The sequence below is a fragment of the Notolabrus celidotus genome, unplaced genomic scaffold (genome assembly GCF_009762535.1).
Source record: "Notolabrus celidotus isolate fNotCel1 unplaced genomic scaffold, fNotCel1.pri scaffold_216_arrow_ctg1, whole genome shotgun sequence".
Lineage (NCBI taxonomy): Eukaryota > Metazoa > Chordata > Actinopteri > Labriformes > Labridae > Notolabrus > Notolabrus celidotus.
The window spans coordinates 34,283-51,212 of NW_023260068.1; the positions used below are offsets into that span (position 1 = coordinate 34,283).

At 43.9% G+C, this 16,930-nt stretch overlaps 1 protein-coding gene across 9 annotated transcripts in view; it reads right to left on the reverse strand.

Moving 5' to 3' along the window:
• The window catches only part of ankrd44 (ankyrin repeat domain 44), a 42,254-nt gene extending 25,324 nt beyond the window's left edge, over window positions 1-16,930 (reverse strand). For 4 of the 9 annotated variants that reach the window (XM_034678749.1, XM_034678745.1, XM_034678744.1 and 1 more), the window contains exons 1-5: window positions 15,799-16,049; window positions 5,160-5,243; window positions 2,674-2,752; window positions 1,651-1,721; window positions 125-325 (exon numbers count right to left, since the gene is read on the reverse strand). In XM_034678749.1, coding sequence (XP_034534640.1) covers window positions 125-325; window positions 1,651-1,721; window positions 2,674-2,752; window positions 5,160-5,243; window positions 15,799-15,909 — 546 coding nt within the window. In that variant the 5' untranslated portion in view covers window positions 15,910-16,049. Of the gene's footprint in view, window positions 1-124; window positions 326-1,650; window positions 1,722-2,673; window positions 2,753-5,159; window positions 5,244-15,798; window positions 16,050-16,322 lie in introns of those variants that run through there. The other 5 variants (XM_034678751.1, XM_034678752.1, XM_034678746.1 and 2 more) reach the window with 5 other exon arrangements.

Below are 16,930 nucleotides of genomic sequence, written 5' to 3' on the forward strand. Positions count from 1 at the left end.
GCTAACACACCTGTTATTACTGAATATATCAAAGCTAAAAACATGCTAACACACCTGTTATTACTGCATATATCAAAGTTAAAAACATGCTAACACATTAGAGGAAGTTGAGCTCCTGCAGTACCTCAGTGTGTCCATTGAGGGCGGCGTGATGCAGAGCAGTGCGCCCACCACGGTCCGACACGTTGACGCTGCTCAGAAGCGGGATGATGACCTCGGCACATCGCAGCGCGTTATTGGCCGCAGCGACGTGAAGCGGCGTCTGCCAGTTCTTGTCTCGAGCGTTCACATCAGCGGAGTGACGGATCAGGACTCGCACCGCCTCCTGAGGAAGACAAGAAAGAGAGTTAAAACAAAGAATATTCACTCATGTAGAAACACAGACGGTAGATGTTCAGTTATTATACTCAGGGAATGTGAACACGTGTCTTTCAGCAGCGTGTTGTTAATCTCTTGATCCGACACTAACCCTGAGGCAGACCAGGCGTGAAAAAGAATCAATCTCATAACTGATGGCCTCGTTTGTTTTTGTAGGTCACACAGAGCAATCAATATTCATATCAGGTCATGTTAGCACCAGATTCAAACTCCTGACAGGACCTTTAAATAAGAGGATGAACATATCTGACAGAAAACATCCCAGACACACGTACAGGGCTGGTGGTGCTAACTCTGCTAATGTTAGCATCTCTTATTTAAGACGAGTCGGTGAGTCAGAGTTTAAACTTCAACACTGAAGGACGTTACTCTCTAGAGATGAATCCCATGAATTTAAAGTATGTTGTACTCTGTGTGTACGCACGCTCTAACTTTTCCTGTTATGTAAATTCCAGAGAGTAACAATAGACGTTACCTGTCGCCCGACCACGACTACACACCTTCAATCTGTTCCTAGAAACTGACTCACACATGCCACTGTCATTCCTCCTGCAGACACTCAGCCATGCAGCGCTACCTGTTCTGGCACTCACGGCGAGGATGTGGCTGATGAAATGTTTTGACCCAGATTTACTGAAAGTGTGAAGCTGAGAACTGTGTGTGTGTGTGTGTGTGTGTGTGTGTGTGTGTGTGTGTGTGTGTGTGTGTGTGTGTGTGTGTGTGTGTGTGTGAGTGTGTGTGTGTGAGTGCTGGGGGGGAGGATGAAACTGATGAGTGAGTGTGTTGTCAGGTAAACACAACAAGGTGTAGTCAGCTCTTTGACACCTGAGTCACAGAGAGTCGCAGGACGAGCTGGACTGAATCGATAGGTGTGTGTGTGTATGTGTGTGTGTGTGTGTGTGTACTTGTTTATGTATCTAAAAGGGAACTTTAATGTTGTTGCACATTCACCAAGAGGGGACATTTTATTAACCACCTGTTGATCATCTTTTAAATGAAGCAGAATCACATCAAACCGCTCACTTGTGTTTTTTGCTAACAGGAAGCTTGCAGGTGTGCGAGTGTTTGAGACCGTGCTCAGCGGTCCCCCTGCAGCCCGGAGGAGGAAGTGCAACAAAAGCACTCCCTGATTGTTTGACTCGCCTTGTTAAATAAAACCACGTTTGAAGCAGTTTCATAAAAGTTCAAATGTGTTCCTTTGTTTTTTATTTAACAGAAGTCAGAGTAGAGTGAATATGTTGGTGAGGGAGGCTTGCATGTGTGTGTGCTCACCTCGCTCCGTGATGCCACAGCGCGATGGAGGGGGGTGAGCCACATGTTATCTTTGGCATTAACCCGAGCCCCTGCAGAGAAGAAAGGAGCAGAAGAAGAAGAGTTAATCACGCCATTACTCACAGCTTCCTGTTTTCAAAGGACACTTGGTGGGAAACACAGGACTGCATGTTTCATTATTCAATAAATATCTTTACAACTCTTAAAAGAACGTCATAATAAAGAGATTAAAATGAAACATGTTAACATGGGTGTGAAAGGGGATTCCTTGGATTTTAGACACAGCCTCAAGTGGACACTCAAGGAACTGCAGCTTTCTGCACTTTTGCATTGAACACTTCAAGTTCCCCTTTCATTGAAACATTTACATTTTATAGACTAATAATCTCAGATTTTAATCCCATCTGTAAGATATAAAACGAGCAGTATCCCACATTCTTTGTATTTATTAATACATCCAAAGAACAATAAGTTAAATCTTCTAACAAGTATTCTCTGAATCTGTCATCACCATGAAACTGAAGTGCAGTTTTTCACTCACTCAGTCCTGTTAGAGTATGTCAGTTTACATTTAGTTAACAGAAACATGAGCATACTGATATTTCAGCTCACTTTGAAGCTTTATTTTTTCAGTGAAGTCATCAAACATTCATCAGAAATGAAAACTACACGTCTCTCCAGAAGCAGCCGTTTCTAGAAGCCTCCCTCTGCTTATTCTGAGGAGACTCATTCATACATTTAAAGAATATTTAGCTCCTTCCTGGTGTCATATCCTCTCGGGATCCTCTCTTTAATAAATGTATTTCTTTGAAACAGAAGCCTCAGGCCTCGGATCTATAAAGCACTTTACTCTCCCTTCATCCTGAGCCCCCTGACGGCCTGTTCTACCTGAGAGGAGAGGCTAAATCATCGGTGATTTGAAGAATGAAAAGTCATCATGGTCTGATATTAAAAGAGTAAAAAGGATTAAAGATGGATGAAGATACAAACTCATGCAAAGGGGAACATGTTGTTGTGTTTTACCAGAGAGGATGAGGAGCTCGGTGATCTCTGCATCGCCCAGGAAGGCGGCTGCATGCAGCGGCGTGCGCTTCTCCGAATCCTGAGAGAGGAAGTCACTCAGTTACTGATTTACTTTCTTATATGAACAATAAAACACAGAGTTTAACATCTGATCAGCAGATTCATCCTTTAGATCAGGGACTCTCAACCTTTTCACTTCACGACCCCTGAGAGTAATATGGTAGGTGTTCAGACATTAAAAATCACGGCTTAGAAATATTCAATCTTTATGCTGATGATATTGTTTTGTTTCTTACTCATTAAGATGTATTAATACGAGAGTCAGTGTGTTTAATGAGCATCCAAAAACTTCCTACAGGAGCTTTAAGTGTCTGTAGCTGCTGGATAAACGTAGAGGAGTCTCAGTGGAGAAAGAAAGACGAGATAAAGTTCATGTTCTTCAGATTTGAAGTCCAGTTTGTTTGTAACTTTCCTCTTTCTCAATATTTTACAACTTGAAGCTTCATTTCTTGTATGATTAAAGCTAGATAAGTTAGGTTTATTATCTTTGTTTCCATGATTAAAGAGTCCAGCCCTCAAACACACGCTGCCGCCTGGTTAGCTCATATCTGTTACCCAGGATTCCTCCCTGAGAGCGAACAGAGGAGGCTGTGAGATCAGCTCACAGAGGATGAGCTGAGGATCAGTGACAGCAGCTGTCAGCGTGTCAACACTGCCATTGTTCTACTGAGTCAGCTCTCTCTCTCACACACACACACACACACACACACACACACACACACACACAGCACTGTAATATGTGCACGTGACTGCAGCCTGGAAAACAAAAACACATCAGAGGACGACGCTGATGTGGGGAGTCCTCCAGACGCCGTCATCAGAAAGAGGACACTGGATCCAGCAGAGACCAGGACTGCAGGCCTGCCCACATCCTGAGCTTCCCTCCTACACACAAATGTGTTCTGCATCTTTACACACATGATGTAAATAAACACACACTCTGAACTCTGGCCCTGCTGACTCTTGACCTGCCCCCCCCCTCTCCCTCGGGTGCTGACTGCAGCAGGAAGTGAAGAAGAAGAGTGACACTGAGCTGGGTTTGTAGTTTCTGTCAGGCTGAGTTTGGATGCAGAGTTCAGTCCTGTGTTACAGCAGACTCTGGGATGTGAAATGTTGTGGTTTGTAGTAAGTGTTGTATCGTGTGTGACTGTTTCAGCAGGCTTTGGTTGCACGCTGTGTGGAGAGAGATGATGCACAACGCCACCCGGCCTGACGCCATGCTGGGGCTGAGTGCGCCAGCTGGGATCTCATGCCTCACGTCAGACTTTGCTGCAACCAGAGTCTCGACTGAAACTTGCACCAAGCCTGACTGAGCCCAGTCTTATCATGCACAGTTATGTGAACACTCAAGGACACCTCAAGGCTTTCAGCCGGATGACTCTTCTGGAAATGAGCGAACATTCGATCTGTGTTTCACTCACACACTCTCCTGTCAGTCTCTTGAAACGGACTCTTTGAGGACCACGATAAAGACTGTCTTTAAGCGCCTCTTGTCTTCAGACATCACTCTCTGAGACTGCCAGCTGTTTCACTTCTATGCTAGATTGATAACCATTAGCTAAAAAAATAAGCATCATAACTCCGCCTACTTTTGAGTCTCTTTGTTCCAAACGATCACTAGACTCTCTTTTACAGATTCTGATTCAGAAACATGTTGAATCTGGATCTCAGGGTCTGGATTTGAGTCTGAGAAGGGTTCTGGTCTCTGTCTGTAGTCTGAGTAGTGTCCACCAATCAGGTGTCAGCAGGAAGAACAGTCTGTATGGAGAGCAACAGCAGGTGTTCTAGAATTCTGACATCATCAGAGACAGAATTCTAGAATTCTGTCTTTGATGATGTCAGAATTCTGTCTTTGATGATGTCAGAGTTATGTCTTTGATGATGTCAGAATTCTTTCTTTGATGATGTCAGAATTCTGAGAACAAATGGAACATTCCATGAAGAAGGTCAGAGCTAAAGAAACATCAGTGTCTCTAATCCTCTTTCATAGACCTCCATTCAACAAACAAACATTGTAGACGTAGTTTTCTTCTCCTCTTGAGGACAGACCTGACAAAGCTTGACTTTGGACTTTGGACTAATCTGCATCATGATGTTGTTATTTCAGCAAACTGAAGACCCGTTAATTACAAGAACATCACAAGAACATCAGTTTCTGTTTCAGGTTCATACCACTGAAGGAAGCCAGAGGGAAGACTCTGTGGACCTGTTTACAGTGAAACTGAGACTCAGCATGAACAACTTTCACTCTGATTAGTTTGGTGTGTGTGTGTGTGTGTGTGTGTGTTTGTGTGTGTGTGTGTGTGTGTGTGTGTGTGTGTGTGTGTGTGTGTGTGTGTGTGTGTGTGTGTGTGTGTGTGTGTGTGCGTGTGTGTGTGTGTGTGTGTGTGTGTGTGTGTGTGTGTGTGTGTGCGTGTTGTTCTCACCAGAGCATTGATGTCTTCAGATTTGTAAATGAGCATTCGGATCTCCTCAGGGTCTCCACTGAAGATCGCCTGGATGAGAGGAGGCTGCAGGAGGAGAGAGAGAGGAGAGGTCAGAGTTCAAATCAAGTGAAATTATTAAATCACATGACGAGAAACAACATGATCCACTTCCTGTCTGATTCACACAGACGTTAAAGTTCAGAGACGTGACCGAGCGGAGTATTAGAGAGAGTAATTCCTGCACGTTAAACAAGACGAGACGGAGCATGATCCTTCCCACGGTATATTGCTCTGTGTGTGTGTGTGGTGTGTGTGTGTGGTGTGTGTGTGTAAAGGAGCAGCTGCTTGACTCTAAGCTGCTGTGTTTACAACAGCTAAAGCACCAGACTGCAGCTACTACACACTATATACAAAATGTTCTTTATTACCAACAAGCTGACGTTTAAAAACCCGCTCCACCTTCGAACACACGGGCGGAGATCTCTGCTGCCGCTCAGACGAGGAGATGCACGTCTTTAAAATAAGAGAGCAGAGAGGAAGCTTTAATGAAGGGCGCTGTGTGGAGGTCAGGCCCGTATTTTCCCTCTCAGATCACAGATATGATGTAAATAGAGGCTGAGACACAAACACACAGAGCAGCTATCAGTCCATCAGCTCTGCAGCAGTAAAGGTTTTAAAGAAACAGAAGCCAGGAAATGTCTGCAGAGCAACTTCTTCAGGAGGATGAAGACACGTCAGCGTTCGTACAAGATGTTCTTTAAGTTTTAAGAGACTTCTTTAAAGAATGTGGACTTAAAGAAAGACATCATAAACTAAAACCTCAGTGGCTCCTTTATTATTTGGCCCACAGGTCTGAAATTCCACAGAAGGGGTATTTAGCATGCTTTAAAATCTTCATTTCGATCTTCATAGATTAAACATGAAGCATGGCCTCATTATGGCGACTCAAAGCTGACTTATAAAAGACAAGAGCCAGAATCCTAAGTATCAGGGTCCGGGAGGCAGACACCCTCTCTACTTTTAAGAGTAGGCTTCAAACTTTCCTTTTTGATAAAGCTTATAGTTAGAGCTGGATCAGGCTTGGACCAGGTCTTAGTTATGCTGCTATAGGCTTAGACTGACACACTGGGATCCTGTCTTTCCCTCTCTCTCCTCTCTCTGCCTGTCTCTCACTTTAACTCTTCCTGTCCCATTAAAGTTACTAACCATAGACCTTTCTGGAGTCCCTGAGCTCCCTTGTCTCGTAGGTTCCTCTGGATCTCTGCTGTAGATTCCTTTTTTGGGGTCTGTTATTCATCCTTTCTTTCTTTCTTTCTTTCTTTCTTTCTTTCTTTCTTTCTTTCTTATATAATAAAATCTTCTTATTAACTGTGATAGATTCAGACTTTGGCGATGTGTTTCTTTGCATTGTGATTCATCCTCTGTTCTGTATTTAAAGTGTTGATGGAACATTGTCAGCTGTGTTTTATTTTTAATCTCATTGTTTTGCAAATTCCCATTTTAATGCAAATATCTGATCTTTTGGACGGTGCTTTGCATTCGCTGCATGGATACCTGCAGAAAGACAAACAAAGGCGGGGGAGGGGAAGATATCACACAGACCGACGGGGCTGAGATGGAAATGTTGGTGTGTTGATATAAGAGGAACAGAATCAGAGAGGAGGAGATGATCCACCAATTCATCCTTTCAGACATGGCTTTAAAATAAACATTGACATTACTCTGGAGGAGCGCTCACTCTCTGGTGAGTCTCAGCTTCACTGTTAACCCCTAGATGTTAATTTAGCTGCAGATTAATTTGTTTTAAATCCTTTAAGATGAACAAAACAAAACCAAATGATCAAAGTATAATCCTGAAAGAGACTAAAAGGTAATAATAAAGTATGTTTACACCATAAAAGCCAAACACCTGCCACACAAACTTTAAGTCCACACCAGATTTAGAAACCTGGAGACAAACTGCTAAACAGAGCGGATTGGTCCTTTAACAAACTAATCTGCTGCTCTCTAAAGTCTGAATCCTCCACAGAGACAGGAGCAGACTCAGACTGAAGTCTAACAGGCTCCTGGTGAGCAGCGTTAGTGATGAATCAGACGTAGCAGTCTTCACTTCCTGCCTCCTCTTGCTTCACTTCGCGTTACTCGGCCTCCTCTTCTCAGAAACCCGAGAGAGGAAGCTCAGAGCTCCGAGCTGTTTCACTTCTGCTTCACAAACTGAGCACGCATGAGCGCACTGCATGACACCACTTCCTCATGCAGGCGCTCTGCTTCCATTTGAGTGATTCTGCTGTACGGCCACATCATGGCGTCATCTTTAGATGAGTATCTGATAAAGCATGCCGGTGTTGTTAGGTGATACAGATACCTGAAACTAGCTACTGGTTCCACTTCATACAGCCATCCCTTATTTCTTTATATGACTAAAGAGACGTGGACTGCATCGTTTACTACCCAACAAGCAACTTAAGAATCAGACCACAAGAGAGGCAGAATCCCCTTTCAGATACGTCTGAAAGAAGTGCTGTAACTCAAGGTCATACATCTGTTTCTACTGAGTCTCAGTTTCACTGTAAACAGGTCCACAGAGTCTCAGTTTCACTGTAAACAGTTCCACAGAGGCTTCCCTCTGGCTTCCTTCAGTGGTATGAACCTGAAACAGGAACTGATGTTCTTGTGATGTTCTTGTAATTAACGGGTCTTCAGTTTGCTGAAATAACAACATCATGATGCAGATTAGTCCAAAGTCCAAAGTCCAGCTTTGTCAGGTCTGTCCTCAAGAGGAGAAGAAAACTACGTCTACAATGTTTGTTTGTTGAATGGAGGTCTATGAAAGAGGATTAGAGACACTGATGTTTCTTTAGCTCTGACCTTCTTCATGGAATGTTCCATTTGTTCTCAGAATGCTGACATCAAAGACAGAACTCTGACATCATCAAAGACAGAACTCTGACATCATCAAAGACAGAATTCTGACATCATCAAAGACAGAATTCTGACATCATCAAAGACAGAACTCTGACATCATCAAAGACAGAACTCTGACATCATCAAAGACAGAATTCTGACATCATCAAAGACAGAACTCTGACATCATCAAAGACAGAACTCTGACATCATCAAAGACAGAATTCTGACATCATCAAAGACAGAACTCTGACATCATCAAAGACAGAATTCTGACATCATCAAAGACAGAATTCTAGAATTCTGTCTTTGAACACCTGCTGTTGCTCTCCATACAGACTGTTTCTCCTGCTGACACCTGATTGGTGGATACTCCTCAGACTACAGACAGAGACCAGAACCCTTCTCAGAGTAAAACCCAGACCCTGAGATCCAGATTGAACATGTCTCTGAATCAGAATCTGTAATTACAGGTTAGTTGTAGCTGAAAGTAAAAAGCTTTGTCAGGTCTGTCCTCAAGAGGAGAAGAAAACTACGTCTACAATGTTTGTTTGTTGAATGGAGGTGGGATCCATCATTTCTGATGCTGCGTTCAGGGAAGTCAGGAAACCTAAACGCTGATTGTCTTTAGTGACACAGCATCAAGCAGATTAGTGTCTCACTGTAAATGTTTGATGTAGAACAGATTGTTAGCTGCTCTTCATGCAGAGATCTGTTTATAGAGAGAAAGAAATCCTCCCCTGGATTGTGTTCCTCCTGCTTTTGCTCTCCATACAGAAACCAGAACACTTCTTAGACTAAATTCCTGTCCCATGAGTACAAACTAAAGACTTTGATGTAGAATCAGTGAATGGAGGTGAAATAAGCGGACAGGTTTGGAGCAGAGTTGTAAATGAAGTCTGAGCTGGAGGTAGAAGTTGGGTGGGGGAGCCGTTCCTGGAGAGGCAGACAGCGTTTGGCAGCATATGTCCTCTTTAGCTATGCTCCTCTTTCTAAGTGCTCCGCACACACATTCTCAGAGTCTACACACACACACACACACACACTGGGCTGGCAGCGCGCCCTCGTCACAGCGATGTTTCTGTGAACGCCGTGAGGAGACGGGGAGGCTGACGCTGGCACAAGAAAGGACGGAGATTCAGGGAGTGTGAGCATGAATGAGAACGACTCCTCACACACAGACTAGATCCTGAATCAGTGAACTACAGCAGCTTCTCCAAGAGGATGAATATTTTACAAGATCCAATTAAGATTTCTCAAAGGAGACTTCCTGCATCCACAAAACAAATCTTACAATCTTCATATGGAACAAAGCCAGGAGGACGAAACCAGCATCAGAACTTTACAACTTCTCATCAAACATCCCGTCTGCAGGAACACTTTGTTAACTCTAAATCTGCAGCATCATGTGCATCATTACAGCATGTCTCACACACTTTAATAATCTTTAAATGTTAGATATTTCTTTTGTTTGTTCCCTCATTAGATATTTATGGGTTTCAGCTGTTTTGGGTCACGTGTTCGTCTGCAGATTTTCAAGATGGCAACTCCCAAATGTTTCAGGACGAGCATGTTGTTCTAAATAAAGCCTCCTGTGAGAGCTTCCTGGTGTGCACATCTTCTTCTTCTTCTTTCTGCATGTTTGTTTTGGATCCAGCTCCTCCTTAAGGGGATGTGTCCTCATTTGATTCTCGACTTAATCTGTGTTAGCATTGTTAATGTTAATACAGACGATACCTGGGCTCGCTGCAGGAGTATTAATCCAACCATTCTTATATTTTGTTAATTCTTTTTAATCTATAAAGACCTCCAGCCTGATCAGTGACTCAGATTATCACTCTCTGCTCTTCACATCAGATGCACGCTCTGCAGGTGATCAGAGGAAAGTCTCTCCTGGTTGTGCATTGACCGCTCTTCTAAAGGTTGTGTGCAGCTGGTTTGTGCCGGTGTCATCTCAGTTTAGCATCATTGCTGAACGCTACAAGCTTCATCCACACCTTGATTACCTGATGTGATCACTATATATCAAGGGAACCTTCAGAGGGTGACATAATGAGTTCTTTTGTTACCTTTTAAATGATCTGCTGATGAATATTGTGAAAGATTGGACATAGACTGAGAAGAGAAACAGCAGGAGGCAAGGTGGGACAAGCTGCTGTGTGTTTGTGTCTGAAAAGAACTGAAAACTAAAGAACAAAGCTCAGTTCATATTTAAACTTGCTTTATTACAGAATGAATTTATAGATGATATAATTCTGGATGAGTTCAAATGTTTAAATAGTCATTAATAGCTCGGGCCCGCTCAGCGTCTGCAGCCGTCTGAAAGCTGTTTTCTAACCACGAGTTCAAAACCAAAGAAGAAGACACGTTAACACCAGGTGCTCGTCCAACAGGTGCGACTCTGAGAGATTTGAAACTCAGACTTCAGAGTTCAGAGAGGAACTTCTGTAAAAAATATTTTAAATGAGGTTGAGTATAAAGCTTCTGGGTGAAACTAGCTTAGCATAAATCTACAACAGCTAACCCAGAGAGAGAGGCACGAATAGCTCCCTGTAGAAACAGCTTGAGCTTCACATCCTCCTCCATCTCTCTCTGGTGAGTCTCAGCTTCACTGTGAACAGTAAGATCCACAGAGGCTTCACTCTAGCTAGCTTTGGCGGTACGAACCTCAATAAGAACATCAATTTAACAATGAAAACATCTTCCTTTATCTTAGATTATGCGATTAGAAGCAATCAAATCATCTGTTATTTAAAAACAACAGCAGCTTTTCTGCAACTGAGTTGTCAATAAATGTGAAATAAAACCTCTAAAAGTTCATTTCTCTGCAGACTCATTTGTTTTAAATACTTTAAATCTGTTGAGCTCAAGTAAACACGACCAAAGCATCAAGGTTTGAATCTGAAAGAGACTAAAAGGATAATAATAAAGTATGTTTACACCATAAAAGACAAAAACCTGCCACACATCAGATTTAGAAAACTGGAGACAAACTGACAGCTTGAGCTGAAACCACTCCTCCCCCGCCACCAACTACTCAAAGTTTCTTCTTCCTCATTGTAAAACTCTTCATCACGTCTCATCCAAATATCAGGAAGTCATCTCAAGGAATGAAATGTTCCTTTACTCTTTGAGTGCACAGAAACAACATGATGCAGCAAAACAAGCTCAAAGTCTCTTCTTCCTCATTGTAAAATCCCTTCATCACGTCTCAGCCCGACAAACAGGAAGTTATCTCAGTGACAGTATCAGCTTTAAGAAAATAAAGTGGATCACTGATGAAGGATGGAGTCTGTGTTTTTCTTTAGATAGAGACGGAAGTTAAAAAAAAAAAACCTCATTTCAGAGTTTATGTAATGTTTAGTTTTTGAATGACCTTTCCCATCAGCTCTCAACCTTTGAGGGTTCACAACAAACTGCAGAGAAGACCGCAAAGACTCCTTTACATGCAAACATGGAGGATGAGACTCTGTTGGTTAAATCAGACTCTCAGTATCTCAGACGTGAAGGTTCACACTCTCACGTATCCTCCACACGGTGACACTAATCCTGTCCGGCTAACTTGAGATTGTGCAACTGAAGGAACATACAGATCTCACTCTTATCCTACACAAACTTCCTCCATCAGATTACCTCTGTTTCCACTCCAAACAAACACTAACATGCTAACATGCTAACATGCTAACGTGCAGCGCACATACAGTCTGTCCCGTTTGGAGCCTCGCTCTGTAAAAGAAGCTCTCTACTCTGCAGTCATGTCTTCATTTCCTGAGATGCCTGAGGTGACAGGCCTCTAACTGCCCCATCTCCTCCCCCCTCAGGGACGGTGACACACTTCTGAAGTCCTCCTGCAACTTATTACTCCCTCGGTCTGCTCCTCCACGGGCCTCCACTGTAAAACTGGGCGGCTGCATGTTTCACCTGCTTCTCACAGACGCAGGAAACAATCGAGGAAACCGAAGTTAAAAACACGGAAAAGAAGAGCAAACACAGGATATCTGATAAGCTAACATCCACTGAAGACACACACTCGCTTCCACACACACAGCAGCGCTCGCACGGAAATCAACAACTTCCTCTTTTCTGCAAGGTGGAAAGATTTCTGACCCCCAAAGTCTGCCCTTCAGCGTCATGCATGTTCTCATCACTGCCATGAAGAACAGGGGAAAATGAAGCCTGTTTGATGCTAAGCTAAAATGTAGCTTACTACAAGAACACATTAATAATGAATGCCGGCGCTCACAGACTGGAGAGCTGCACAAACTCTTTCTGACACACATTTCTTTGAAGTGTGACTCTGACCTGCTTCAGAAAGTGACGTCCAAATGTATGAATAAAAGAAGGATAAGAAGTGTTCTTCTGATGCTGCATGGACGGAAAACATGAAAGAGCGCATGGAGCGTGTTTTCACTTTAGATATAATGTGATGCAGAGCTCTCTTAGACGCCGATCCAGCAGAGAAAACATGATACAAGATCTTTTATCGGAGAAACTGGAATTCAACGCTGTGCCCCACGACTGAAACCAAGTACCACTCCTCGAGAAAACAAGATGCAGAGCTCTGTATTAGAGAAAATGTGATCCAGTACCATCTGTCAGTGGAGAAAACAGATAGAGGACAACACACTTCACAAAAGATGTTGTTGAAATAAGATTTAAAAAATATAATGCACTTGAGGTTTAACTCTGAGTGTAGACAATGCATTGCAAAGCCTTCTAGTGCGCCTTTTTAGTGGAGAAAATGTTATGCAGGGCCGTACTGGTGAATAAAAACACCAAGTAGTGCCCTCTAATAGAGAAAATAAAGTGGAGTACCTACTAGTGTGCTATTGTAGCAGAGAAAATACAATGATGAGCTCTTTAAGTGTGATACAAAGCACTGTTGTAGTGACGAAGACTGAATGCAGTGGTATTTCTAGTGGAGAAAATGTTGTGCAGGGCCCTGCAAGTGAATAAAACACGATGTAGTGCCCTCTATTAGAGAAAACTAGCTGAAGTACCATCTTGTGTGCTATTGTAGTGGAAAAAATACAATGAAAGGCTTTTTAGGTCTGATACACGGCACTGTTTTAGTAGAGAAAACTGAATGCTGTGGCCTTTGTAGTGGAGAAAATGTTGTGCAGGGCCCTACTGGTAAATAAAACATGTTGCAGTGCCCTCTAATAGAGAAAATGAGTCTACAAGTGTGCTACTGAGTGGAGAAAATACAATGATGTGCTCTTTAAGTGTTATACACAGCACTGTTTTAGTGGTGTAAACTGAATGCAGGGCTCTTTTAATGGAGAAAACACATTACCAAGCCTTCCAGTTTGCTTCTTTAGTGGGAAAAAATGTTATGCAGGGACCTACTTAGTAAATAAAAGTGAAAATAAGTGCCCTCTATCAGAGAAAATCAGCCTCAGTGCCCTCAAGTGTAAATACAATGATGAGCTCTTTAAGTGTGATACACAGTACTGTTTTAGAGGCGAAAACTTAATGCAGTGGTCTTTCTAGTGGAGAAAATATTATGAGCACCTTACCAGTGACTAAAATGTGTTGCAGTGCCCTCTATTAGAGAAAACAAGGTGCAGTGTCATCTAGTGTGCTTTTGAGTGGAAAAAACACGATGACGGAATCTTTAAGTTTGATACGTGGCACTGTTTTAGCGGCGAAAACTGAATGCAGTGGCCTTTCTAGTAGAGAAAATGTTGTGCAGGGACCGACTGGTAAATAAAACATGTTGCAGTCCCCTCTATAAGACAAAATTAGCCTCAGGCCCTCAAGTGTGCTTTTATAGTGGAGAAAATATAATGATGAGCTCTTTAAGTGTGATACAGATCACTGTTCTAGTGGTGAAAACTGAATACAGTGGCCTTTCTAGTGGAGAAAACACACTGCACAGCCTTCTATTGTCCCTTACTAGTGGAGATAATGTTGTGCAGGGCCTTACCGGTGGACAAAAATGCAAAGCAGTGCCCTCTATTAGAGAAAACAAGGTGCAGTGTCTTCTTGTATGCTTTTGTATTGGAGAAAATACAATCAGAGACTCTTAAAGTTTGATACACAGCACTGTTGTAGTGGCGAAAACTGAAAGCAGTGGCCTTTCTAGTGGAGAAAATATTATGAGCACCCTACCAGTGAATAAAACATGTTTTAGTGACCTCTATTAGAGAAAACATGATGCAGTGCCTTCGTATGTGCTTTTGGAGTGGAGAAAACACGATGATGGACTCTTTAAAATTTATACGTGGCACTGTTTTAGTGGTGAAAACTGAATGTAGGGGCCTTTCTAGTGGAGAAAATGTAATGTAGCACATTCTAGGCACCTCCAGGTAGGACGCTTGGGTGAGAAAATCCCAACACAGGGCTCTTCTGGTGGAGAAAGGTAAGGCAGTAGCCACTAAGCGACTCTTCCAGTAGTGAAAGTACGATGTGTGGCTCTGTTACTGGAGAAAATGTAATGCAGTGTCTCACAAGCAGCCAGTCCAGAAGGTAAAACACATAAATCTTAACTGTGTTTTTTAAAACCTTCCAGTTAAAATGCTCCACAGTAACAAAGCAGCAGAGCTTCATTCACCACTCCAGGTTAAAACAGATGGAGCAGCAGATCTGCACGTGCTCGTCTCTTGATGAGCGGATGATAAAAGAAGCCGCCGAGCTGAGGCATCCAGTTATCAGCCACATCAGCATGTTGTCTGAAAATAACAGGAAGTCCCTCACTTCTTCAGAGTTACACAAAAAGAACAGATCTTCCCTTCCTTGAAGTGAGCAGCAGATCTGATACGACGGCGACGACAGAGCTGGGTCAGATGGGGACTTCTGAAACTACTTTCATCGTGGCGAGCTCTTCAGTCGCTCGTGAATTCATTAAAGAAACACAAGCTGCAACTACGACAGAGTCTGGGTCTGAAATCAGAGAGGGAGGGGCTCGCAGGCTGAGAGTTAGGGTCCTGGATGGTGATCACGAGCACAGGAGGTTAGACTGTAACTCAGGGTTTGCATCATTTCTCAGCTGGATGTCAGTAAAAGTTACTGTTTCATTCAGCAGCTGTTTACGGCCGGGAGGAAGAGGTTTGTGTTGAAGTTACTCAAGTCTTCTAAACTCCTTTGAGGAAACTCGTGACCCAGAAGAAAGCTCCAGAGCTGCAACTGCAAAACCCTCTGTGGTCATATTGTGGGTGCCAAACGTACACCACCGAGATTTATGTCCTAAATTTCACTCTCTGCAAATCAGCATCCACTTCCATGACTCCATATCCTGATATGAGACTTTACAGACGTGCATCTGAAGAGCAGGTTAATTATCTGGAGCTTTTAAAGAGTCTGATTCCTGCAGAGTGAGGGTTCTGATTATCTCAGTGAGGGTTCTGATTATCTAATGCCTCTAACACAAACTGTATCTGTCTCTCCTGGATCGCTTGCCTCTTTCAGGCATCCACTTTTAGAGGACGGTTTCTCTCTCCTGAATTAGTTCTCACACTTGTTTACATAATTTGGAAACCAGGTGGACGTGCCAAGGATTAGAAATGTCCCTGATCACGTATGGAATGTGCAAACCACAAAATCTTTAAGACAGATTGTTTGTTACGACAATTAGACTTCACTTTAGTCCGGTTCATTTCAAACTTTAGTCCATGAAAGGAAGTAAAATAAAAACAGACTCTGAGGATGAAAAATCTGATCAGATGTTTTAAAAACAGGAAGTGTAAGAACCCAAAGTCCAGAGAGTCACATCTCCTCTCACTGTGTTACTCACCCAGAGAGTCATGTTGGAAATAAACCTCTGCTGACCTCCTCGAGCCTCCTTCAGGGTCCCTGAGGGTCCCCACACAGACCCCCCTAACAGAACCACAGGTTCAGCCAGCATTATAAATCCTCCTCCTCTTCTCTTTAGTGTCTATCAGAGGTTTTGCATGAGCAGCTCTGCCCCATGAAACCACAGACCAGCAGAGAGCCTCTGAAGCAGCAGAGAGTCTGCTTTCATTATTGAGGACCTGGTCTCTGCAGAGAGAGGATGCTTGCGGAAGGAAGCCGAGCAGGAAGTGTGAGAGGAGAAGTGGGCTGTCCTCATTTTAACGGAACACAGAATGATTGCCTTAAAAGCCCAAACCAGGACGCTTTACAGAGTCCACTTAGTGTTTGGTTCCCTGCAGATCCAGGAGCAGGAGACCCTCTACCCCTCACCCTAACCTCTGCAGAGGAACACATGAACCCACACACACATTAAAAACACACTGATGAAGCCTCTTTAATGCTAAGCTAACAGCTAACAGGGTCTACCTGGTCGGCCAGTTTGAGAACAGCCATCTCTGGGTCCGGGGTCTCATGCAGTCCCTCCCCGGCCCCGCTGCACCCTGCCCGGGGGGACGCTGCGCCGCTGCCCGCTGCCCGCTCCGGTCCTCTGCACGCGCTCAGCAGGCTGGGTGAGGAAGAGGATGATGATGAGGATGATGAAGAGGATGAAGAAGGCCGAGGACCAGGGCCACCATCAGACCCGCTCCGGGGTCTGCCGATCCGAGGCGGCCTCTGTGGAGCCGGATCTGCGGGACCCTCCGGGGTAAACAATCCACATGTAGGGGTCCTGGTTCCGAGGGTCCTTCTGCACGGGGGTCCCGGGACTCTCTGCAGCCCAGCAGCACCTCCTCCCCCTCTGAAGACTCCTCCTGCCGGTCTGCAGACTCAAGCCTCCCGGAGCAGCAGCAGCTGGACTCTGCTGATCGACACACAGGAAGTGTGAGGCTGTCTCTCCTCCTCCTCCTCTCCTCCTCTTCCTCCTCCTCTTCCTCCTCTTCCTCCTCCTCCTCTCAGATGCAGAAGTGGAGGAGAAGCTTCCTCAGCATCAACAACGACATGCAGCTTCCTCTCCTGCTGCCCCCTGCTGGAGACTC